The 26,733-nt window shown below is 26.8% G+C and overlaps 1 protein-coding gene across 1 annotated transcript; it reads right to left on the bottom strand.

Moving 5' to 3' along the window:
- Positions 1-393: 393 nt before the first annotated feature.
- Positions 394-5,172, bottom strand: LOC127256825 (QWRF motif-containing protein 2-like). Its single transcript, XM_051283032.1, has 6 exons — positions 3,646-5,172; positions 2,183-2,302; positions 1,797-1,913; positions 1,552-1,641; positions 1,121-1,231; positions 394-975 (listed from the first exon to the last, which is right to left on the bottom strand). The coding sequence occupies exons 1-6, from the start codon at positions 4,990-4,992 to the stop codon at positions 886-888; spliced, it is 1,875 nt and encodes a 624-aa protein (XP_051138989.1). The 5' UTR covers positions 4,993-5,172; the 3' UTR covers positions 394-885.
- Positions 5,173-26,733: the final 21,561 nt, after the last annotated feature.

Below are 26,733 nucleotides of genomic sequence, written 5' to 3'. Positions count from 1 at the left end.
TTATCCAGTGTCACTTTTTTGTAGCAGCTGCGAATTCTTACGTTATATAAATATATATATATATATATATATCAAAATACCCATAATATATCTTCAACGAAAGTAGCATTAGTATACCATGTGATAAAAAAAACCGAGTTCAGGATGGGATTTTGATAAAGTTTAAATTCTTAAAAACTCATAACCAGAAGTTCCAAATCTGATTCCAGCTCAATTCCCATGCCTACAAAGGATTGTGGCACCCCCACTAAGTCAAGTCCCATTGTTCAACAAAGAATCAATCAATCATTAAATTAAATTAAATTTATTTTCTACTTGACTCTCAATCACCATTCACCATACAAACTTGACCACAGAGTGTAAAAGAATCCTATCACATTAATGGAATGAGATGAAAACACATGAAAATAAAAGCAATGAAGACAAATAAATAAATATAAGTGTAAAAGACTAAAGAAATCCAAAGAAAATATAACCCCACATAAAACAGATAGAACCGCTTCAAGAGCATTCTTTCACTTTTATCTTTTTTTCAATATTCATTCATGACATGACACTGACACACCAAAACAACAGAAATTCCCAACAATAACATTGCATATATATATATATATGCCTAATCTAGAACACCAACATTTTATACACAAATCAAATTTGAGAGGGGTGGGGGGGGTTAGCAGCTCAGCTTCTGTATGCACAACCTAAAGTAGAAACTACTATATTGTCTTGTCACCCATCCTTCATTGCATCAAAATAAGGAGGAAGACGACCAAGTATATATATATATATATATATGTCGTGTAAGGTAAGAATTTGTACCATTTCTTGCATGGTGATGTGGTGTTAGAAAATCAGCTACACGTAATGTCGGCAACAAAAATGGGATCAGCAGCATGCCATGTGCCTTTTTTGTTCCAGGAGCATTGCTTCTTGTTGAATTTGCAAGACCTGTGTCCTCAGATCACAGTGCATAACCTATATATAGCACATGGGGTGGGGGGTGGGGTAACTTGGGTTGTTAGAGTACCACATGCACGCACATATTGGTTGATCGTCTATCTTGGGAAAGTGTAGTGTAAATGATTTAAAGATTATCAATTTTTTTACAAATAGTTGTCACCTGCAATGGAATGAATGTCACGGACAAGAAATCTTTGCATTCAGCAAGAAAACGATGGCCTTGTACGCTCGTATTGGAAAGTTCCGACACTAGTAGGTTCATCTGTTCCACCTGTTGAACCGATGCAGTAAAATGTTCAAGAACTTCAATAAAAACACTTACCCAAAACATTTAGACATAAAACCACATTATTTGATGCTGCATGTTTTATTCTAGGGAAAACAAGAATTCCTTACACAATGTACCTTACGGCCCACGGTAACATTCAATTAACATGCAAAAGACTAGATTCTAAAAATTGCGCTTACACTTAAAAGTGTGACTTTACATTTTAAAGGTATAATCGCGGTACTCATCAGAAACAGGTGCATTGCATGATATATACTAAAGGTCAGTGTATAGTTTGAACAATTCACTTATTAATGAACTACCTTTGATAACAATGAGCAGATTGAAGATGCCATTGCTTGCATAACATCAACAGCCGAAGATATTGCTAGTTGTACCTTATGCACATCAGCCTGAAAAAGCGAAAAGCACAGAGAATAAAGTCGGAGATGTGAGATTCTTTTAGTTAATCATGACAAACTACAAAAGACAGAAGGTCCATCACGTGCTTTAATAACATTGATCAAGTTTGGCAATGATGGATTCAATACAAAAAAAATCATTGTACCTTAGCACCACATACAATAGGAAGACGAACTGTACTAGCTTTCAGGGCATCTACAGCTGAAGACACTGAATTGCAGTGACCTGTATCAATCAGCCCCCAGCATTCCAAATGCGGTTCCTGCATGTAGAGATAAATGCCAAACAATGACCTTAACCTGTGGGTATCGTATGTTCATCTGTCACAGCAGCCGCTACTTAACCACATTCATTGTAACAAACACAAATGATAGAAATTTGGGACATAAATGGAGGGTGTGCACAGGAATTGGAGAAAAAAATCTTTATTTACAGTCTGACAAGGTAGCATTTGTAAGATTCTTCAGAATCAAACTATATAAATATTGATAGAGTAGATAGAATAAAGAAAAGAACAGAATCAAATCTTACTTGTTTCAATAATATATAATGAAGCTTCAGCTTATGCCTCACAAGTTGTAGTTCAATCCTCTTGGATGCAACCAAGTTCTGCAGTTTAGAGTTTTTCATCCAAGCATCATAGAGGCTTCCCTGGGGAGGTTAAAAAATAAAGCCAAGAGTTGAGATCAATTCGCCAAGAGAGGGCATATATTATAATGAATATACATATATTATAATTCTAAATCAAATTAAGGGCACGTCTCGCAGAAATCCCACACAACCAAATTATAGTTGAGAACCAGAAACCTCTGCTACAAAACATTTTCATTCCCAACCCTTTCACTTCCATCAGAAACCTCCAGTATTAAACATCCAGCCTCAAAATAAACACTTCTATCAGAAACCTCAGGTATTAAACATCTAGCCTCAAAATAAACTCTCTTTAAAATTTTGGAACTAATAAGAGAATATAACATCTTCCATATGGTTTTGACATAGATTGAGTATTACAAATTTGGACCATAGAATCCAAGAAGAATGTAAAACATACCCCATCATCGATAAACTCTAAACCTAATTTGGGCTCCACACTTACAGGTAAGGATAAAGTTGAAACAGATATAGATAATTAACAGTACTCCAAAAATGTGACAAAGACACGAACACCAGATCAATTTTTCAAAGTGAGCTTCAGAGATGTTTATTTCAAGGTTTCAGAAATTACAGTGTTTGATCAGTTATTCCAGTTTCGACGGTGAGAAATTAATGTTATGTTGGGACCTTGCAAATTTTGGAAAAGACGTTCTCTTCCAAAGAAGTCATAAAATCCAGACGTTTGTTAGCAATTAAACATTAGATTGTAATGCTGGAAAATGCCTGCATTGTCTATGGATGGACTCAAAAAAGTTCTGCCGATAAGAGCAAATGCCACACAAAGAATAAAACATAGTTTGCCCAGTATATCAACCAGATAGAATTTTCTGTGTAAGAATGATTATCTTGTGTCAAGCCTTTTCCAATTCTGTGCTGCATTTTATTAGGCAAATAAAAAACTTTTCAATGTACTTCATTCTTCCAAAGCCCAACCCTGATGTCAAATAGACCACTATATGCTAAGCCAGCTGTAAGCCATCTAATTTGCAGCTCAAATATATCAAATGCTTCTGATTAAGTTGTAAATATACATATTTGACTTCACACATGATAAGTTTTGGTAAAAGTAACATGACTGAACTACTAACATAACCATAAAGCACAGAAAAATCTAAACTCTGCATTGATCACATAACTTAATAATACCATGGTTTAGCTCCAATAAAGTGGCAAATTATGTCCATTTCTACCATTTCGGATTATCCATGTCAAGCTTAACTCACACGGCTGAATTGGAAGCAGAAAAAAGCACACAAAATCTGTGATATGATGCATAGACCAATTGCAATGGCGTTAATTAATTTATACTTTATTCACAAAGGGCAGGGAGAAGCATATACCTGTGCCATATGTTTTTGAAAGAACAAACTATGTTCCCGCTTCGCATTCGCTAGTCGCCACTGCAAAAGCCGATTATAGAGTAATCTCAACTCATGCGACTCGGCAATATAATTTTCTCCCAATTTGCCTTTCCTGGCATCAACAGAAAAGTGAAACATAGATGGTGTTCTACATATGTTACTTTCATTCATCGGTAAGCTGCCATTTCTAGCTCTTGGCGGAGTAGCCATACCCCTCATAATAGCACCAGTTGATGGAGTGAAGGCCTTGCCCGGTGAGGCAGACCTGACAACCCCTCTATGAGGTGATGATCCCCTACTTGTAGAAGCCTCCTTAGGCCATGATAAGAGACTATTATTCTGAACCTTCTTTGCTGCAAGCAATTTTGATGGAGCTACTGATCTATTTGTAGCAGCACTCTTTGGTGAAGGTGAATCAAGGTATTGCAGTTCTTGTGCTTTGTTACTCGGATCCTGCCAAATTCTTGCAGGCACAACCAAACCATGGGGTCTTCCTTTTAGTTGAATTGAATTTCTACTGGCAGTGCTCTCGAGTGAGACGCTCTTAACATCTGAGTTAATTGAATCACCGGATTTCGATCTACAATCAAGCTCAAGTCTGAGTCCACGACCCTCAGCATCGTTGGACCTTTCATCAGCCATGGATTTTCTCAATTCCTTGATTCCAGAATACGATCGAACCGATTGCACTCTCTCAGCGCTGCAATCCAAGCTCCGAGTGAGGACGCTCGAATTCTCGCTGCGCAACCTTCCCGGCCAACGATGCTGTTGCTGATTACTCGGCCGCGAGTTCTCCCAATCCTTCTCCTTCCGATCTCTACCCGGTGTAACCCCAGCTTTCCTCCTCTCCTCCGCCGTACCTTTCCTCGGCCCTACGGAGGTTCCAACCGTCGTCGGAGGTGCCTTAACTTTACTCACAGGTACCGAATACGAGTCTCCCTGAAACGACACAGATAAGCTCCGCATCGACGTTACTAGCATCCTCTCCGCACTAGAAGGCGTCGCCGGCGCCCGACGCCTCTCAGCAGACACCGCACGCTGCTGGCTCTTGGGCGTAGTAGCAACCACGGTTTTCGTGCTGGTGATCGGAGACCGAGGCCTCCTCGAAAAGGTTGAAAACCCTGAGGTGACCGAAGACGAAGTTGTGTTGGTCGAGGAAGAGGAATTGGAAGACGAAGACGTGGTGGCGGCAGACAAATACCGCGAAGTGACTTCGCGACTCTTCGGACGCCGTACCGGCGGCCCATTGCCGGCGTCGGAAGGCAGAAACGGCTTCAGCTTCGTATTTTCCGAAAGGCGGTGGGTCGATGCGACAGCGGTTACCATCTCTCTTATCACATTCCCAACCACCGCCTCCCTCCCCACCCAAAATTCCGCCCTAATTAAGCTGATTCAACGAGGGAACCGTGAGCTCGAACGCCTAGAGAGAGAGAGAGAAACGGAATGGGAGAGATGTGGAAGACGAGAGAGTAGAGAGCGAAAACAGAGTGAGGCTAATCGGTAATCGGAAATATGACCGTTGCCAATCCGACGTTTAATATATACATATAACTATATATACATACGCATATACATATACATACATACATCTGTATGTAAGTGTCTATTTTCTGACTAGGAAATAAATATATTTGTTAAATTTAATTATTATTTTATATTTAAATTTTCTTTTTAGTTACTACTGTAGAATTTTCTCTTGGAAAGTATTCATTAAATTTTAAAATTCTCCGTCAATTTCCATCGGAAGAGTGGCATTTCGTTTTATAAGCAGATTTTTGAATATTAATATCATATTAGATTGTATTAAAAAAAGATAAAAATACCTTTATTAGTACGGTGTAATATAAAAATAATGACATTTGTATAATACATTGTATAATATATTGTAAATTGAAATAGTATTTATTATGTTAGGTAGACAGTACAATTACTAAATTAGAAAATTATAATCTTGATTTGGAACGGATAAAAATAAAAAATCGTAATCTTTCAATGGGACGGAAGGAGTATTAAATACAAAACCCAAATTTTACAATTACATCTTCAGGTGTGTGTGGAAATTGGGTTTTAGATTTGAGTTTTCAATAACAAAAACTTAATTTGATGTGATATTAATAAATATTAATGTGATATTTTAATTATAAAATTAAAATTAATATATAACATAAAAAATAAAAATTCCATACCATTCCGTTCACGTCTGAAGTTTACATTTATAATGTGATATGTTTTGTTATAAAATATTAAAATTAATTTCCCTCCGTCCACATAGAAAATTTGTTTTTTAGCATATTGATCCTTAAATATTAATTATCAAAATATAGTACAAATAAAAAAATGACAAAAATACATGTATTAGTTTTTTATAATACAAATATAATGACATTTGTATAGAAAACTATACAAATATAAGTATATTTTTAATGTTAAATCACTACAAAAAAAAAAATGATATATTTGTAACTAAATTTCGTTCCTAAATTCACGTAGCTAACATAATTTCATCTCAAATTCCGTCTCTAATGTCATTAGTAACGGAAAAAGTAGATTTAAAGACGAAAAAATTTATGTTACAGAAATAATATTTTCTTGTAGTGAATACAACAACGTAAAAGGTAAATGTAAACTTATTAAGTTAACGGAGGGAGTATATAATATAAAAAATAAAAATTGCATACTACTCCGTTCACGTCTAAAGTTTACCGTTATCTTTATACTTTAACATTAAAAATACTTTCATATTTATATAATTTATATTTCTATAATAAAATACTAATAGAAATATTTTTATTTTTTCTACCTATTTTAATATAATAATTAATATTCAAATATTAACAAGTAAAAAGTAGATGTAAACTTTAGAGAATGAAAAAAATACACTTAATTTGACATTCTTTTGGAAATTAAAGGATATGTTTCTTTTGATGAGTTTTGAAAAATTTTGGTCTGAGTTTAATATTAAAATAATATACGATGAGATATTTTGTAAGAGAAAAAAATATATTTTTTTTAAAAAATCGTAAAGTTCAAATAGTAAAAAGTTAGAGTTAATGGCAAATGAGACAAACTTGAATAATAGTTATTAGTTAAGAGAAAGAGGTAGTATTATTTTAAACATCTACTTTATATAGATATATAAAACTATGAATAAATTTATATTATTTGAATTTTTCTTAGCTTAGTTATTTACATTATATTTAGAGCAGCATTCAATTTCTTATCTGTTTAAAAAATTTTAATATTTTTAAAAATAATAAAAATTTAAATATTTGATGTATTACCATAAATAAATAACGCTACTAAAGTGAAAAAAATAATAACATAGATAAAATTTGATTATTCAATTCAATTTATGTATATTTTTTATTATTATTACATAAATATCATTACTTTTTACACAAGTACAAACATAAAGATATTTTAGTTTTTTAATATTTATTTTATACCCACTTTCAAAATAATACTATTATTTTTTAAATTTTATATTAAACTCAAATATTCTTATTATTTTGAGACGAAAAAAATATTATATTTATAAGGTAACAACCTAAATGACATATATATATATATATATATGACAATTTTTTTAGAAAAAAACAAACAAACTCAAGTTTTACATAAAAATAAAAAGTAAAAAATTAATAAAAAAAAAAAGAAAATCATAAGTTAAAAACTGATATTTCATGTAATATGAGGTCTTTTTTAAAAAGTTAAAAGTAAATTTAAAAATAAAAATAATTTGATTTTCTATTTTAGTGTATTATCATAAAATAATTTTTAGAAATAAAAATAAACATAATAAAATTAAAAGTGTTATTAAAATGTCAAAATTATCAAAAAAGAACATTATGTTAATGTAAATATATCTTTTTTTACTAAACTTTTTATAATTTACTTTAAAAAATTATAAATTATATTTTAAAAAATAGTTATTTAGTATAATTATTAATACATTTATAAAATTTACTATTGAATTATATTTTCAAATTTTAATTTAAATATGATATATACTTAATTAAAAATAAAGATATATTTTTTTCAAATTAATAATATTCTATAATTTATTTTAAAAAACTTTAAAAAATCATATTTTAAAAATTTGACCTACTTATAATTAATTAAAAATCTATATTTTTTAAAATTTGATAGTTCAATTATATTTTTAAATTTAGATTTAAGTTTAATATGTAAATTAAAAATAAAAATACAATTGTATATTTAAATTTTAAATTAATCATAATATATCAATTCATTATTTTTAGTTACATTAGTTATTATTATTATTATTATTATTATTATTATTATTATTATTAAAAACTAACTATTAGTAATTTTAATTTTAAAAGTACCTCTGTTTTTTTAAAAGCTACATTCAATATGTTTTTTTTATTAATATATATATATATATATATATTTGAGCTTTAAAATCTATTTTTATTTTTGAACAAAAATCAATACAAACAGCTATATATATATATATATATAGAAAATTGTAAAAAAATCCCACATTGTACTCATGTATACTCACATGTTTACAAAAATCGTTATTTATATCATTTGGTAGCGCGTAGCCGCACGTCATTCCGCTTAGTATGAATGTCACGAGCGGCTAAAGGACAAAAATAGCAACTTTTACAAACATGTAAGATATATTTTGCCAACAAGATAAATATAGGACAAAAGTAATAATTAGTATATATAGGAATATTTTTTGCAATTTCATATATATATATATATATATATATAGAAATAGAAGTCTAAACGTCATTTGAGAAGCTCATAAGCGTGTGTATTTGACAATTTGTTTTTTAAATAAGTAAATACTAAAACTCAATAATGAATTTTGATAAATATTCAATATACATGGATTAATAATAATAATAATAATAATAATAATAATAATAATAATACTCCCTCCGTCCCATATAATTTGTTCCTATTTTTTATTTTCGTCCGTCCCACATAATTTGTCATTTCTTTTTTTGGAAAATTAATTATACACTTTAATCATATTTTAAAATTTAAAATTTAAATTTTTTTTAATCTTAATTAAACTATTTAGTTATCTTAATCTTAATCTATAATTATTTTTATTAAATAATAATTATTTTTACTAATACATTTTTTAATTACTTATTAATTATACTTTACCTAAATTCTCGTGTCTATAGTAATACACCCATGTTACATAGGGAGTAATATAGTTAAAATATTGTAAAATAATTTTATGTCACCATCTTTTATTATGTTACTAGTAGAAAGAGAATTATGATATATATATATATATAATTGATATTTATTGACATAAAAACATAATGATATATAATTGATATGTATTGACTTTTGATGATGACGTGCAATAAATTGTAAACGATGTCAATGCACTATTTTCAAATTTCAAAATCAAATCCAGAAACAAAAATTTAATTTACAACTTAAAAGTATTTTGAATTTAAATTGACATTAAAATTTTCAGATCTTATCAATTAAATTACAATTTGGTATTTATTTTAAATTAATAATGCGCACAAGAATTTGGAATAAAGCTGAACCCAAACTTTGATTTATAGTACACAATACATAATAATTAATCCCTCCGTCCCAAAACTATGGTTTGGATTGCCTTTGGCACGAAATTAAGGAATATTGATATTATATTGGTACTAGATAAAAAGTACGTATAAAAGACTTTTTTAATCTTGTAAGTGTATTAGTATAAAAAGTAGTGATAATTGTGTAATATTAATGAAAAAATAAGGATAATTTTATAATGATACAGTTATTTATGAAAATGAGACTATTGTTTTTGAACGAACAAAAATACTAAACAAGACTATTTGTATTTAAAAGAATGGAGTATTATAGAAAATTGGATTTGTTTTGTTTTGTTTTGGTTTGGTTTGACTGGAATTTTAATTTAAATAATATTTTTATATTAATTGTTGAAAATTATATTGTTTTAATGAAATTTTTATTATTATTTTTAAAAAATATTTTATCAGATGAAATAATATATGTTTATTACTTCTTTAATTTCAAATACTGTGCAAGATTTATTTTCGTCACGAGAATTTAGGTGGATAATATTAAAAAGAATAATTTAAAATTTTATTAATATGATTAAAAAGAAAAATGTATATTAACTTTCATTACCCTCGCCAACACTAATACCATAAATTAATGTCACGGTTGAAATTAATAGAAAGGGTATAATTGTAATTTTATAGTATCTTTGTTGCGCTTCCTTCCTTTTATTCTCGAATTCAACAGATTTTTTTTTAATTAAATATATAAATAATTAAATTAGCAAACTTAAACAAATGAAAGAAATAAGAATTTGTTTTTCATAATGTAGGCATGGGCTTTTTATTATGTAAATATATGTTAAACTATTAATTTTTTATTTTAAACTTAATAATATACTATTTTTTTTTTTTTTTTTATTTTTTATGATGTGAAAATTCTCAGCTGCTATCCGAATGTGCGCCCTGAGTAAACCCCGTCTGAATCTAATATTCTGCAAACCAGGCTCTACAAAAAAATAATATACTAATTTTACAATGTACTTGTTGTGTAATGAAATATGTTTATTATAGTGTAAGTATTTGTTATTTAAATATAAATATGTGTTAAATACAACTGAGATATTCTAAATGTAATAATATGCTAATTTTGTAATAGGTTTGTTATGTGTTGAAATATTCTCATTATAGTGTAAACATTTTATATTTAAATATAAAAATATGACTAAATACAAATGTGTTATTTTAAATGTAATAATACGATGATTTTGCAATCTACTTGCTGTGTGCTGAAATATACTCATTATAGTATAAACGTTGGCTATTTAAATATAAATATGTGCTATTATAAATACAATAATATGCTAGTTTTACAATCTTATTATTGTGCGTTGAAACCTGTACATTGTAGCGTGAGATCTAAATATAAATATATACTAAACTATAAATATTTTATTTTAAATTTAATAATATACTAATTTTACAGTATCCTTGTTGTGTGTTAAATATGCTCATAATAGTGTAACTATTTGGTCTCAAAACATAAATAGTAAAATCAAACAAATAAATAAGCAAAACTCATACCTAAGTTAGTAAATACAAATTTACCACTTATATTTTATTAGTTAGTTGAAGTGTGTAAAATGTTTTGACATTTTTTTTCTTTTAACTTCATGTAAAAAGTAATTATATATATACATATGTAATAATATATTTGTAATTTAAATATAAATTAAAAGTATTTTGATATTAGTGTATAATTACTTTTAGGGTAAATTCTTTTTTTTGTCTCGTAACTGGACTCCCTTATCATTTTAACCCCGTAAGTGGAGTCTGTCGCAAACTAGTCCCATAAGTGAAAAATTTCCGTTGTTTTAGTCCTCCAGCGCTGGAGACGCCCACGTGACTCACCGGAAGTCACGTGTCCGCCAGGTCAGCGACACGTAGATTTTTTTTTTTTTTAATTTTTTTTAATTTTTTTTCAATTGGACCAAAAAAAATTTAAAAGGCAAATAAAATTAAAAATTAATTTAAAAAAATTACAAAAAATCAAAAAATAATAATAAAATTCACGTGTCTGCCGAGTGTCGCTGACCTGGCAGACACGTAGCCTCCGACGAGCCATGCGGGCGTCTCCGGCACCGGAGGACGTTACGGGACTAAAAAAACAGTTTATCTTAACTTTTATTAAAAAGAAAAAGAAAGAAGAATATATCTTTGAGTCGAATAAATTAAAATATTGAAAATACTATTTTGATAAAAAAGTATATACTCCCACCGTCCCATTGAAAGGTTATCATTTTCCATTTTCGTCCGTCTCAAAATAAAGTTACAATTTTCTAATTTAGTAATTGTACTACCTACTTAACATAATAAATACCCTTTCAACTTACAAAATTACACAAATGCCATTACTTTTATATTACACTATACTAATAGGGGTATTTTTGTCTTTTTTACTACAATCCAATATAATATACTAATATTCAAAAATCTACGTGCAAAAAGCAAACGTCACCCTTCCAACGGGACGGAGAGAGAATTTAAGATATGTCACTAATATATATTTATATAATATTAAATAACTATTTTAATTATAAATTTACTATTAATTAAAATTCAAATTCAAATAAAAAAACTTTGACGTATGTAATAAATGCAAGAGTAAGGGGATGTTTGGTGACCAAAATTAGAATATAATAGTGACAAATCAATTGGCAAAAACATATACGCGTTGCTTCCATTTGTCAAGTGTTTAGTTGGTCCCCTCTATTTGTACCATCAAATATATATATATATATATATATATGTATTTGTTTATATATTAATTCTAAAAGTTTGAGGTTGTGTTTTTATTTTATTTTATTTTATTTGGATTTCTAACAATATGTATACTATTTATTTTATTTTTTTTCTAAAAAACATTATCAAATCAAATAATTAATATTTTTATTTTTATATTATATTAAAAATAAATTTTACATTCAAAATATCGCATCAACATTTATTTATATTATATCAAACAATTATTTCAATTCTAACTTAAAAATCAAATTCACAAACCAACCACGAGTTTTGAAGAATTTTAAAAATAATAAAAATTTAAGTATTTGATATAATATTTTTCAAAAAAAAATATCTATTGCAATATATATTAATTATTATTAATTAACGAATAATTTCAAACTTATATATTTCTAAACATAGCTTATGGGACTTTGGAATTAAGCAATGTATATGCATTCATTCTTATATATGAGCTAAAAATGAGAGTTTTGACCTACACTTATATATATATATATATATATTTATTATTTTTTTTTTTAAGACACATCTAAAAATATTAGTGAAATATTTGGATTGATTGCCCCGGACATACATCATTTTGATGAAATAACAAAGCTTTGCATTCATATGTGATTTCTTGTTTTTCTAATTTTCACAACAAAATGATAAAATCGATAAGATTAGCATACATTTGCTTGAATGATTCTTAAGTAAGTATTTTCAATTTTAAACTACACTAAAGAAGTCATATGATGCGATATTTTATGATAGAAACTATCGAGGCTTAATATTTTAGAAACCCTTTAAATAAATAGGATATGTTCATAGCAAAAATAATAAAACAAAATAAAGTTATTTGAATATTTAGAAAATAATTTAAATCATACATATTGCATTTGAGTTCTCTTTACACAATAGAACGAGACAATTTAGCTTCGAAAAGATACTCTTTTTTTTTTTTTTCGCAGCCACTAACCGAAAGTGCGCACTGGATAAACCTCCAGCCGAACGGTCATAAATCGAACCCCTACACCACCAGCTCATTCCTTATGGGAATTCGAAAAGATACTTTATTGATATAAAGAGAAGTTCAAATGATACATCTTTTTTCATTGTTAAGGGATTATAATTACTTAATTAATAAGCACTATCATATATTAAAGTGGCATTCAGCACATACATTAATATAACTCGAAATTAATTCGAAATAGGATATTGATTTTAGTTTTATTTAAACAGTATTTTGATTTAATATTTTGTGAAAGAAAAAAAATGCTTTTTTTTTTCTTAATTCAAAACTGCGTATTATATTGGATGAACATACATGTGCTCTAAAAGAAAGTAAATATATATTTATTCCGTCCACCAGATTTATTCTCTTTTTTTTTTATCTGTCCGTTAAATTTATCTCGTTACCATATTTGAAAAAATCAATATTTAATTTTACATTCATTCAACACTTGTTTACTACAAATATCACAACTTTATTAAATTATCTATTTATTCTTTTTAATTACTAACTAATTTTTCAAGAATATCTCTTACTATCTTTCTACTTTTTTTTCTTCATATTTTTAATAAAATATTAGTTATTTAATTATCGTTCAGAGCTTAAATGATATTTTTTAAAAATAAATAAAATATTATTATAATAATTTTTTTTTTTTATAGTTTTCAATAATTAATATATATATATTAGTGTATGCATGTATGAGGTCTATAATTTAATTAATTATGCTTTAGAATTGAGCTTATACTAATTAATTACAATTTGTCAGTGTACTATATGGATCTCTCGTCCAGTTAATTTTTTTATTGAGAATAATTTAAAATAAATTATTTTTTCAATTAATTTTTAGATAATTGATTATCAATTGAAATTTTTGAATATATAAAAAATACTTATATACAAACATTTCAATTACTTAATATATTTTATAACATGCATGTGTCAATAACCCTATAAGTGCTAATCTTTTACAAATTAAGGGTGTGTTTTTTGGAGATTGATTTTTTATTTTTTATTTTTTTTTTTGAATTTTTACTTGAATAACAGTTTGAATCTGTTGTTTTGTAAAAACAAATAATAACACTATATTTTATAAGAAATCGCGATGATTAATTGTATTTAAAAAAATTGGTATTATACTCCGGACTTGTTCGAGGTGAGAAGTATATGTCCTAAGAACAATAGAATATTTTGGATATGTTAATGCATCAAAGAAAATATCAACATTAATACTATTATATATTATTGATATTGTATATAAAAATACTTGAATATATATATATTTACAAACATATATAATTTTAAATTTTTAATTAATTAAAATTTCACAAAAGCCCTAAAATGTCAGCTGACAAATATTCTATGCTACTAGTATATTATAATATAGTACTAATAATTAGGGAGACAAATTTGTGTAAATGAAGCATAGGTGTGATGATAAAAGATGGTTGGTTTATGTTAATCATGATGCTTTGCAATTATTTTGCCTTATAAATAAATAAATAAATATGGTGTAACTTCACAGCCCAGCAAAGAATGAAAGAAAAAATCGAAAAATGAAAAGGGAGGAAAAATGATCATGTACATAATAATAATAATAATAATAATAATAATAATAATAATAATAATAAAATAAAATAAAAAGATAACACTACCCAAAAAGTGGACCTTTGTATGTATGAAAGTTGAAAAGGGATTTTGCAAGTGTTCTATGCATATGATATGATTTGCAAGCCAAGTCTTGACCCTCAAATGTGCTTTTCTTCTTTAATTAAGTTTCATTGCTTTTTTTGGTGCCTTTCTTATTGGCTTAACTCTCAAAGTCTCTTTATATATATATATATATATATATATATAATCATATATACACACTCGAGGGCGTAGAGATGGGATAATTATATAAAGTTGTAAAATAAACGAACTGTTTGTGAGCTCGACATTGAAAGTTTTTTAACAAATGTACATATTACTCGTGATTATGTATGATAAAAAAGAATGCATCCCCCTTATTGAATTACACTGCATTTTTAGGGTTGTTGAAATTTTATAAAAAAATAATAATAGAAAAAATTCTTATGAAGGTTGAATATCACTAAACTAATTTTACTGTTGGTAAAAGTTTGTTTTTATTGACATGGAAATTTGATATTTTCAACTTAAAATTAATAAATTGTATGTTACTCCAATAAATCCAATAACGCTACTTATCTATACAAGGGATAGTTTCGTCAATTTATATGTAAGGATATAATATATATATATATATATGATAACATATTCGATGGGTTCTCAGATAATTCGATGCAAATTTCTAGTGGTAGGCAAAAAAAAAAAGAAAATTAAGAAAAGACAATACAAATTAGTTGAAGAACAACAGGAGAAAACATTTTGTATTTGATTGACAATCAAATAACATTACTTCTGCAAAAATAAAGGAATAAAATTACAAGAAATAAAGAAAATAAAATGATAAAATTGTTGGATAAGTTGCAGGGTTTCGGATTTAGGGTTTAGGGTTCCGGGATCAGGGTTTCGAGTTCAGGGTTCCGGGTTTAGGGTTTATGAAGAAAAAAAAAAAAAAAAAAAACTTCAATAAAATTTTGCATTAATCTTCTCAATCATTGCACTCGATTAAATTTTCCTTAATCACCCACTGCTCCACTGCTTTCACATCTTCACCTATTGCCAATATATTGATCATCTTCTTTAATTGCATTTTTTTTCCTCCATTATTACTTCCATTATTGTTTCTACTATTTCATTGGCAAACTTCAAAGGTTCTTGTAACCTTCATGCAACCACCAATACTCCCTTAATTCAATTTTAAATATCTTGTTTTTGGAAATTAACTCCAAAGCTCTTTACCAACTTTATTCACCTCTCTATTTCAGTCGCCAAACTTCATAAGTCATCGATCGGATTGATTTTTCATCGTGGTTGCATTCTTTTGGACTGCCGCTAATCATAATGTACCATTGATTGGTCCAATTTGGATGTTTAGACCTGATACTAACAAAATTATGTTGCATCGGCCTAAGTCGTTTCGAATTTGGTTAATCAAAATTCTTCGGAATCCGCCCGCCATTATCTATGAAATTTTTGTGTAGCAATACAATTCACCCTTATATTTCACAAAATATTAAATACTATTAGATATGAAATAAATTTTGTAAGATATATACTTGAATTGCCAAGGAGTAATGCCGATTGACTTGCCACAAAAGACAATATATGTCATGCCACAATGAGTGTCTATCCATTAGATCGACTTGGCAACCATCCGCACCAAAAAATTGTTTCACTAAAGTGGGCGTCTGAGTTGTTGACAATCGAGCATTAATTGCAACCCATTTTTTACTTGATTGCTTCGGTGAATGCTCCCAAACTTGATCAATATTCATTTTGGATATGTGGCAATCGAGTCAAACTCTTTTTTTGCTCACGGTGACTCATGATTTGTTCCGATTCTCTCACCACTCACCACCACCAATTTTCTTTCGCCACAGCATGTTTGATGATCAAACTGGAGTTTTCTTCGCTTATTGCAACTACTGACCTGTTTAAATCCATTCATTGCCGCTCATTTCCTCTCAATGCAGACTATTTCTCCAACTTCTCGGCCCAAATTTGTAGTTCGATCATATGATATTTTCAGCATTCGCTCATCATGAATTTTATTCGCCAATCTCTTCCTTTGGCGACGACTCTTTTCAGTCCATGTCAAGCGCCTTGCCGCTTGACCAACCAACATCTTTCAATTGGCAAAACTATTCTTTAGTTGATTGTACAATAGGTGATTTTCTCATTGTACGATGGCGCCTTTCGTTTGCAACTTTTTTCTTTTTCTACTTATTTAACCATCATTTTTAAAAATATATATATATTTGAAATATTTATATAAGTTTTTTAGTTGTTCACTAAACTTATATAAATCTATTCGCAATTATAATTTTATCTACTCATAATTATTATAGATACTTTGACCAATAATAGTCAGTTTGTTATTAATTTTTTCTATTTATACCATCACTTTTTATCAACTACTTAATAATTCTTCTGGTATTCTCACTTTACTTTTTATCAATTCTATTTTTATATTAAAATATTATTTTTAGGGGTGTTTTTGGCAATTAGTTGTTAGTTTTTAGTTGTTAATTGATTAACTGGTAACAGATTCGATTAGTTGGTTAGTTAATTGATTCAATTAGTTGTTTATTTTAAAATATTTGATAAAATTATTGTTTAGTATTAGTTGTTTATACGTAAAGTAAAATGATAATTAAAAATATTTTATATGTTACTTTTAAAATATCTAATTGAATTATTTTGGTGTGGTGTATAGGATTTTTTAGAATTTTTATTATTGATTATTGAAATTTATGAAAATTTTATTAAAATATTTTTTATTTTTAAATATTTTGTAAGAAAATTAATGTATTTTTTATTGAAAAATATTAGTATTTTTTCTTTCCATTTGAAATAGTGTAAATAAAAAAAAATTAACAATTCATATATGTATTTTGATTAGTTTAATTTTTAATTAATTAATTAAATTTATAGTTTTAAATAAATATATTTATCGTTAATGAAAAATAGATGTGATAAAAAATATATAAATAAATTAACAGTGTTAATATTTTGTTGCCTTTATTTTAATAAATTTAAAAAAATTATAAATAAAATATTTTTTTAAAAAAAATTATAAAAATAAAATTTATAAGCTATTAGAAGAAAATATATTCAAATCATTATTATAAAATATAATAAAAAATATATATTAATATAATTAATAGATTACCATTAATATTATATACATTTATTATTGGTATGATTAATGAAATTATAGCTAATAAATATATTTATTAAAATTCAAATTTTATTATTATTATTATCTATATATTATATATATAATTTAATATTCATTATGTAATTTAAATTAGTTTTAAAATCATTAAAAAATCAAAAAAATAATAATAATAAGAAAAAGCTTTGAAATTGCGGGATCCACCGAGGTCAAATTGTAATAAATAATAAATTACATAATAAAAATTAAATTATGTATATAATATATAGATAATAATAAATTTTGAATTTTAATAAATATATTTATTAGCTATAATTTCATTAATCTTACCAACAATAACTATATAATATTAATAGTAACCTATTAATTAATATTATTATTTTTATTAAAAAATCAGAAAAATAAAAAAAGTTTTGGTCGAATGGGATTCATATCGAGCTCAAATATATAATATATACACTATGGTTGTCTAATAATTTTGATACGGTGTATTATTGCATGTTCCCAATATTATTATTACATTATCATAAAGCATCCCATGGACTTTGCGACCTACGAGTGATTAGAGGATTTGAAGATTTGTTCTGATCCATATGTAGCTTAATCACTTCACAACTAATAGTTATAATTTTCAATTCCTTATATATGATTTCAGGCTGATCATGCGCAATTCATTACAAGAAATTATCAATTTTATAACGAGATCTTTTCGTTTCTAAATTTATTTTTTCTGTTACTAATGATATTAGAGACGAGATCAGAGATGAAATTACGTTAGCTACGAGAACTTTAAAAACGAAATTCCGTTACAAATATACTATTTTTTTTTTGTAGTGATTATTTTGTATGTGATGGAAAAGTTTTATTGATAATGCACTCGGCATATCTCCAATCCATTTTTCCTATAGCGATTTATATGAAATAAATAAATAAATAACCAAATTAGAGCATACCTGGATCCATCGAGTTCTTTAATGTAGAATTGAGAACTCGACCAATTGGTATTACGGTCTTCCTCAACTAAATCGCCTAATGGGTCCTCATAATCTATTCCGATGGAAATAATAGAGAACAATCATTGATTTAGTGTATTGGGAACCATAACCGAATGTCCTTTATATAGTGATCAATAGGCCACCCATAATCACCTAATTGATACGCTATTTGGTATCTGCTCAATTTATTTTATATCAATAAGGTATTAATTGACTTGTTCTATAGATCACGTAATTTAAGTCAATCAAATAAATAATCTAATGTTTCTACAATCAAATCTCGTAATCGTCAATCAAATAAATGATTGATTATTTTTATAATTAGATTACGTAATTTAAACCAATCAAATAAACTAGAATACTAATATAATTGTATATTATTATTTATATATATTTAGATAAAGAAATATATATTTTCCTAACAGTATGTTCTAACCCAATGCAATGCAATACAATACAACCCGCAGCCTAATTGCGTTTACCATACATAAGCTGCAGGTTTGCATCCATCTTCGTCTTGTGGATTCGGGTTTAGGGTTAGGGTTAGGGTTAGGGTTTCTGCTTTTTATTATATTTTCTTTAAATTCATTAGCTACATATATTTCTGAAAATTTTCATAACTAATTTCATAGAATTATAAATGTTCTGTTGTAATGAAAACTTGCCAACAAGGAAGAATTTGGGGTTTTTAAGAATCATATATGAGTTAGGACATGCAAGAATCAGACAGAGACAAAGCTAAGTGTCGAATCGATTTGATATATTCATATAAATTTATTTACGTATATCCAAGGTTCGATATATTCAATACTTCTCCAATCTTCAACTCGAGGTTTCACAATACAACACAAAATTAATTTTTCTAAATTCCGACTTAGATTGAATGCAAACAAATTTCACCAACTTCATTGGTCACCAGATAAACCTGCAAAAAATATTACGACCAAAACTATTTATACCAATAATATGTACATACGTAGATATATAATTCTATCAATATATATATATATATATATAATAAGATAGTGATTTGCAATGACATTTAAAGTTTAGATATTTAAATTCTTCAATTACTTCTATTTTTTTTTTATTTATGTACTATCGCTCAAAATTTAATATTGTATAAAAATTAAGTCAAATTTTAATTTTTTAGAAGTTCAATTATTGTAATAAAGTACGTGGTGTTATAGTAATGGAATTTAAAAGTTCAAAATCTCGAACATTCGCTACCATTACTTGATTTGATCGAGTCAGTATATCACATAGACACATATAGCATATATTTTTCTATAATACAACATACGTCGTATTATAAGGTATCATATACTGAGTTATACCATGAAATATGTTGTATTATAAATATGTTACAATGATATATAATACTCCCTCCGTCTCAGATACCATGTCCATGTTGCCGTTTCTGTCCGTCCCACATACCATGTCACTTTCCTTTTTTAAAAAATGATTACACACTTTAATCTCATTTTAAATTTTTTAATTTTTTTAAATTTTAATTAAACTAATTAGTTATCTTAATCTTAATTTATAATTATTTATATTATAGGATAATTATTTTCACTAATACATTCTTAATTATCTACTAATTACACCCCTCCTAAAATACCGTATCTACAGTGTAGCAGACACAGTATCTGGGACGGAGGGAGTATATGCTTATTAACTTGATGTGATATGTTGATCCGATTAAATCAGCATCATATCCACAGTCTATATCATATACATCAAAATATATATATATATATATATAAATATTTTGTATCTAGAGTCTGCCACATAATCTTAAGACGCTCGAGATGACCAAAGTGGGTGGATGTGAAAATGACGCGTGGCTCGGGTACGCAAAAAATACTTTTTTTAAATGTAGATGATGTATTTTTTCAAAGAGATAAATGGAAGACAAAAATGATTTTGATATATATATATATATGTGATATTTTTGTAATTTTTTCTATATTATTGCTAGCATACTCATTTACTATTTTATTAAATTGAAAATTGTATAATTGGAATATAAATGGTGATGTTTGGTTAAAATAAATGCTTTTATATGTTATACCGTGATGATACAATATATTAATATATAATGTATGAAAAAATCATTTAAATTTTACAATTGTTTAATATAATCATATGATTAAAAGTAATTATTATCTTTGGGTGTATGTATATCTATATGTGGTAATAGTTTATGGTAAGTACAATAATATTTACAATTATTTATAGTAATTATTTAGGGTAAAGTTACCCTAATTTTTTTAGTAATTATTTATGGAAAGTATAATTGTAGTATTTAAAATTATCATAGTAAGTGTTTGTGGTAATAACATGTTGATTGTGGTAAGTAAAATAATATTTCTTAATTATTTATGGTAATTTTTTATAGAATTGTGGTAATTAACAGTATATATATTGGTTGAATTTCCTGGATCCAGTGTGTTTCTTTTGCTTAATGAGTTTGGAAATTTTTTGATTGGATCTGATATTAAAATAATGTTTGACGGGATATTTTGTAAGAGAAAAAAATAAATTTTTTTTAGGAAACACAGAGTCCAAATAGTAAAATTTGAAAAAATTTATCAAAAGAAACATAATACTATAAATTAGTTACGGTAAGTATAATAATATATTAATTGTTTATGGTAAGTATAACAATATATATAGTCTCAAAAAATGGTGTCTCCTGTGCTACCATTAGTATTAACATTTTTTTGTTCAATTTTCAGGGGTTACTTTGGGTGTGTTTGTTTTTTTATTTCGAATAAAAAAATTATACTATTGATCTCATGTGGTTTTTAATAAATATATATTATTTTTTTTCATAAAATATCATATTAAAATACTATTTAAATTAAAACTCAAATTATCATTTCAATTTTAGATCAAAACCATTGTTTGGTTTTTATTTGAGTTTGAATTTTGACGTGATATTTGTGAGAAAAAATAGTGTTTTGTTTTTTTATTATTGAAAATTGTTTGGACTAAACAGTGGAGATTCGAGTTCTGAAACTTAATTATACCAAAGACACAAAATGGGTGGCAATGTTGATCCATTGTGTTTGTTTGTGGGTTTGAATTTTTGAATAGCGAAAATTTGATTAAATAGTTTTTTGATGTGATATAAATAAATATCGATGTGATATTTTTAATGCAAAAAGGATTTATAATATACTATCTCCGTTCGGCTTTGAAGGTCGTATTTACTTTTTGCGTGTTGATATTTGAATATTAATTATTATATCAAAACGTAGTACATATTAAGAAAAAATTGTAAAAATACTCTCATTAGTGTCTTATAATACTAATAGAAGCGGAATTGTACAAAAAAAATTATACAAATATAAAGATATTTTTAATGTTAAGAATAATAACGCAAAAGGTAAATGTGACACTTTAGAGGCGGACGGATGGAGTAATATAATACTACCTCCGTCCGGCTCTAACGGTCTCATTTACTTTTTGCGTAATGATATTTAAATGTTAATTATTATATAAAAACGTAGAATAAATCAAGGAAAAATGACAAAAATACTTCTATTAGTATCTTAAAATATTATTAGAGTAAAAATCATTTTTGGTCTCATTCAATATCATAATTATCAATTTTGGTCTCATTCACAAAAAAAAATTATCAATTTTGGTCTCACTCAAATGAAAATTTATCAATTTTAGTCCTAAAATGGTTGACTGGGACTGAACACGGCCGTATTGGCTTGAACACGGCCGTGTTGGATGACTCAGAAGGTGACTGGGCGTCCCAGACAGCCAACACGGCCGTGTTGGTTACCCTGCACTTCTTAACACGGCCGTGTTCCTGCCCGTGTTCTGAACATAGCCGTGTTCTGAACATAGCCATGTTCTAGGCCATGTTCCAGTCCATGTTCTCAACACAGCCATGTTCTAGGCCATGTTTACGATCATATTTTTAATATAATCATATTATAAGTTATATTTATTATTATTTTTACTTTTTTATTAAAATTATTTGATATATATTTATAATTCAACAAAAATATTTTTTTACACTTATTTCATAATATAAAAAATAATCAATTTTTAATATTTTTAAAATATATAAAAATAATAATATATTAATATATATTTTTATTAATCATTATATATATTTTTAAAAATTTATAGTAAAAATTTTAAAATATTATTTTAAATTAATTATTCCTATAAATTATAGATTGAATTTATTATTCAAAATAATATTTTAAAATAATACTTCCTCCGTCCCACGTTGGATGTCTGGGTCACCGTAGACACGAGAATTTAGGATAAGTATAATTAATAGATAATTATGAATGTATTAGTGAAAATAATTATCATATAATATAAATAATTATAAATTAATTTTAAGATACCTCATTAGTTTAATTAAAATTTTAAAAAATTAAATTAAAAAATAGTGTGTAATTATTTTCCAAGAAAGGAAAGTGATATGGGATGTGGGACGGACAGAAACGGCAATGTCGACATGGTAAGTGGAATGGAGGGACTATTATTAAAAATATATATTAATATGTTATTATTTTTATATATTTTTAAAATATTAAAAAATAATTATTTTTAAAATTATGAAATAATTGTAAAAACTATTTTTTTTAATTATAAATATATATATCAAATAATTTTAATCAAAAAGTGAAAATAATAATAAATATGATCTACAATATGATTATATTGAAAACATGGTCATGAACGTTGCCTAGAACATGACTGTGTTGAGAACATGGGCAGAACATGACCTAGAGCATGGCTGTGTTGAGAACATGGGCATGAACATGGCCTAGAGCATAGCTGCGTTGAGAACATGGGCAGGAACATGGTTGTTTTTAGAACACGGGCAGGAACACGGCCGTGTTCAAAAGTATAAGGTAACCAACACGGCCGTGTTGGCTGTCTGGGATGCACAGTCACCTTCTGAGTCATCCAATACGGCCGTGTTCAAGCCAACACGGCCGTGTTCAGTCCCAATCAACCATCTTGGGACTAAAATTGATAAATTTTCATTTGAGTGGAACCAAAATTGATAATTTTTTTTTAATGAGACCAAAATTGATAATTATGATATTGAATGGGACAAAAAATAATTTTTACTCATATTATTATATAAAAATGTAGAATAAATCAAGGAAAATTGACAAAAATACTTCTATTAATGTCTTACAATATTATTATAATGATATTTGTGGAAAAAATTATACAAATATAAGAATATTTTTAATGTTAAATACAATGACTTAAAATGTAAATGAGACCCTTAGAGCTAAACGGAAAGAGTATAAAAAAGAAAAAATAATTATTTAATTTGATAATTTTAGAAAAAATAAAAAAAATAATAATTATTATTTAATTTGCTAATTTTAGAAAAAATAAAAAATAATAATAATAATATTAATAATAAACTGTGAATAATAAAGGTTCATGCTCTTTACTTTTTGGATAAAAATAATGTGTAGTGCAAGACCAAATCCAAATATTTAAAAAAATCATAACTACACAAATTGGCACTTGTGGAAGTTGGGGTTAGGCCGTCCATAAGACTAGCTACTCTGTCTGAGGTCTTGGCATTTGCAATTAATTAATTATTAATTTCAATTTTAAAATATTGTTACCAGAGATGATGACGGGCCAGCGAGTAGTGGGCCTGAATCGGCTGGCAGGGGATGTGAATTTGGTTGATTGGGCCGGGCCGGATGTGGACCATATTTTGATATGAGTAGCCCAATTTAAAAAATGTTTATATGTAGTATTAGCTCCTCATTAAGCAACTTCATCATGTGTTATTATGTTCTTACTTATTTAGAAAGTATTGTAGTGTATTATAATTTAATTAATTGATATATATGTATATATATATGTGTGTGAGAGAGAGAATGTATATTAAATGTTTTATTATGAATTACTGCCATCCGTCCGGCTTTAAATGTCTCATTTATTTTTTACGTATTGATCTGTGAATATTAATTATTGTATCAAAATATAGTACAAATTTTTAAAAAAAATTTGCAAAAATATTTTAATTAGTGTTTTATATTATTAATAGAAAAATATTTATATAAAATATATATATATATATAAATATAAAAATATTTTTAACCATGTGTGGCAGGTGACGAGGCATAAGAGGTTTAAACTCATAATCTCACCGTCCAACCCTACAGACCATCGATTACGGGACTATATCTGATTTGCTATTGTATTGAATAAGTGTGTGTGATTTTATTTTTACAGAGGTCAAATTAGAGAGACATAAAATGCAGCAGCTGTCATGCACAACTAGTCTTGGATGCTTTCTCTTTCATAATAATAATAATAATAATAATAATAATAATAATTTATATATTTATACATATATATATATATAAATTGATGGAGTGAGATATATATATAAGATGAGTTTAGAGAGCATTGTGTCATTCATGCGAGTCTTACTACAGATTTTTATTATTTTTTTTTTTTTAAAAAAAATATTATATTAAATAATTTTATTTTTTATATGATATTACAAATTTATTTTACATTCAATCAGTCTCTAATTATATAGCCTCGTATGATTATTCAAATTTAATTTTTTACTTTTTAAAAATTCAAATTCAAAAATTAAAATATTGCAACAAACAACGCCCATAATGATTGGGACTCAAATCCCTAAGCATGTTCAAAATAATCATATCATCCAACATTACAATTCTATAATATAATAATATTCAATTATAATTCATCTCCAGATTCCTTGTCACACTTTACACCAATTTCATTTAATTTCCATTCTTGACTATCTCCCTCTATATATATATATATATATATATAATAGTAGTATTAAATTTGGTTCATTGGGCACAGTGCATGTCAATATATATCATTTCTCCGTCCAATTTTTATTGTATTAAAGTATATTTGTATTATTTTTTAGTTAATTATTTTTTTGCTATGAATTAACTAATTTGTCCTTAATTGTACGATAGAGATTAAAAGTAATAAATGAATGGAGGGTAAAAATATAAAATTTGTGTCTAAAAAAAATAAGACAATAGTTGTTGAACGTCCAAATAAAAAAATAGAATATTAATTTGTAGATAGAGAGAGCATAAGTTTAAGATTTTCGTTACATAAAGGCAATAAGTCAATTAAAAAGGCAAATAAAAAACTCAAATTAATTAATTAATTAGTTACAAGAAAAGCAAAAAACTTTTTATTAAATTAATTAATTTACCAAATAATTAAATAATTCATACACACTTTAAATTATTATTATTATTATTATTATACTGTAGTTTCTGTATAACTTTATCGTAGAAATAGAGCTTAATTATATTATTTAATTAGTTAATTAAAAATTTAAGAATATTAAATTAATATTATTAGCCATGCTACAACGTGTCTGCGCCGTTGGCCATTATTCCCTTTCTAAAGAGTGCAAATTCTGTTTAATTAGTTAATTCATTTTAATTTGTTAATTCATTATTATGAAAATAAAATAAATAAATAAAAAGTTTTTTAAGTAATTAATTAGGTAAATTAAATTATTTGTACTCAATATAGGTAAATAAGAGTGTAGATTTATTTCCCCTATTTTTTAATTAATTTATTTGTATTTTGGAGTGTTTTAAATTTAAAGCTTTTTGAGCAGAAAAAATAAATTACCAAATAAACAGTTAATTAAACACACTCCTATTTTTCTTTGATTAATTAGTTTTAATTTGATTTAATATTATGATTATGAGAAAGACATTTTATAGAATAAGTAGAAAATAATGCTGACATTAGCGGTGTCAAAAGTAAACTCGACCCGAAAAAACCGAACCCGTTTCGGGTTTGGGTATTTCGAGTTTGAAAAAAATCAGGTCGACTCGAACCTGAAACGAAAAAAATTCGTGTCGTGTTCGGATCGTGTTTCAAGTTGACCTGATAACCTGAAATATC

The sequence above is a fragment of the Andrographis paniculata genome, unplaced genomic scaffold, assembly GCF_009805555.1.
Source record: "Andrographis paniculata isolate CXL003 unplaced genomic scaffold, ASM980555v1 Contig57END, whole genome shotgun sequence".
Taxonomy (NCBI): domain Eukaryota; kingdom Viridiplantae; phylum Streptophyta; class Magnoliopsida; order Lamiales; family Acanthaceae; genus Andrographis; species Andrographis paniculata.
The sequence above is the reverse complement of the archived record's forward strand: the minus strand, read 5'-3'. Positions and strand labels throughout refer to the sequence as shown.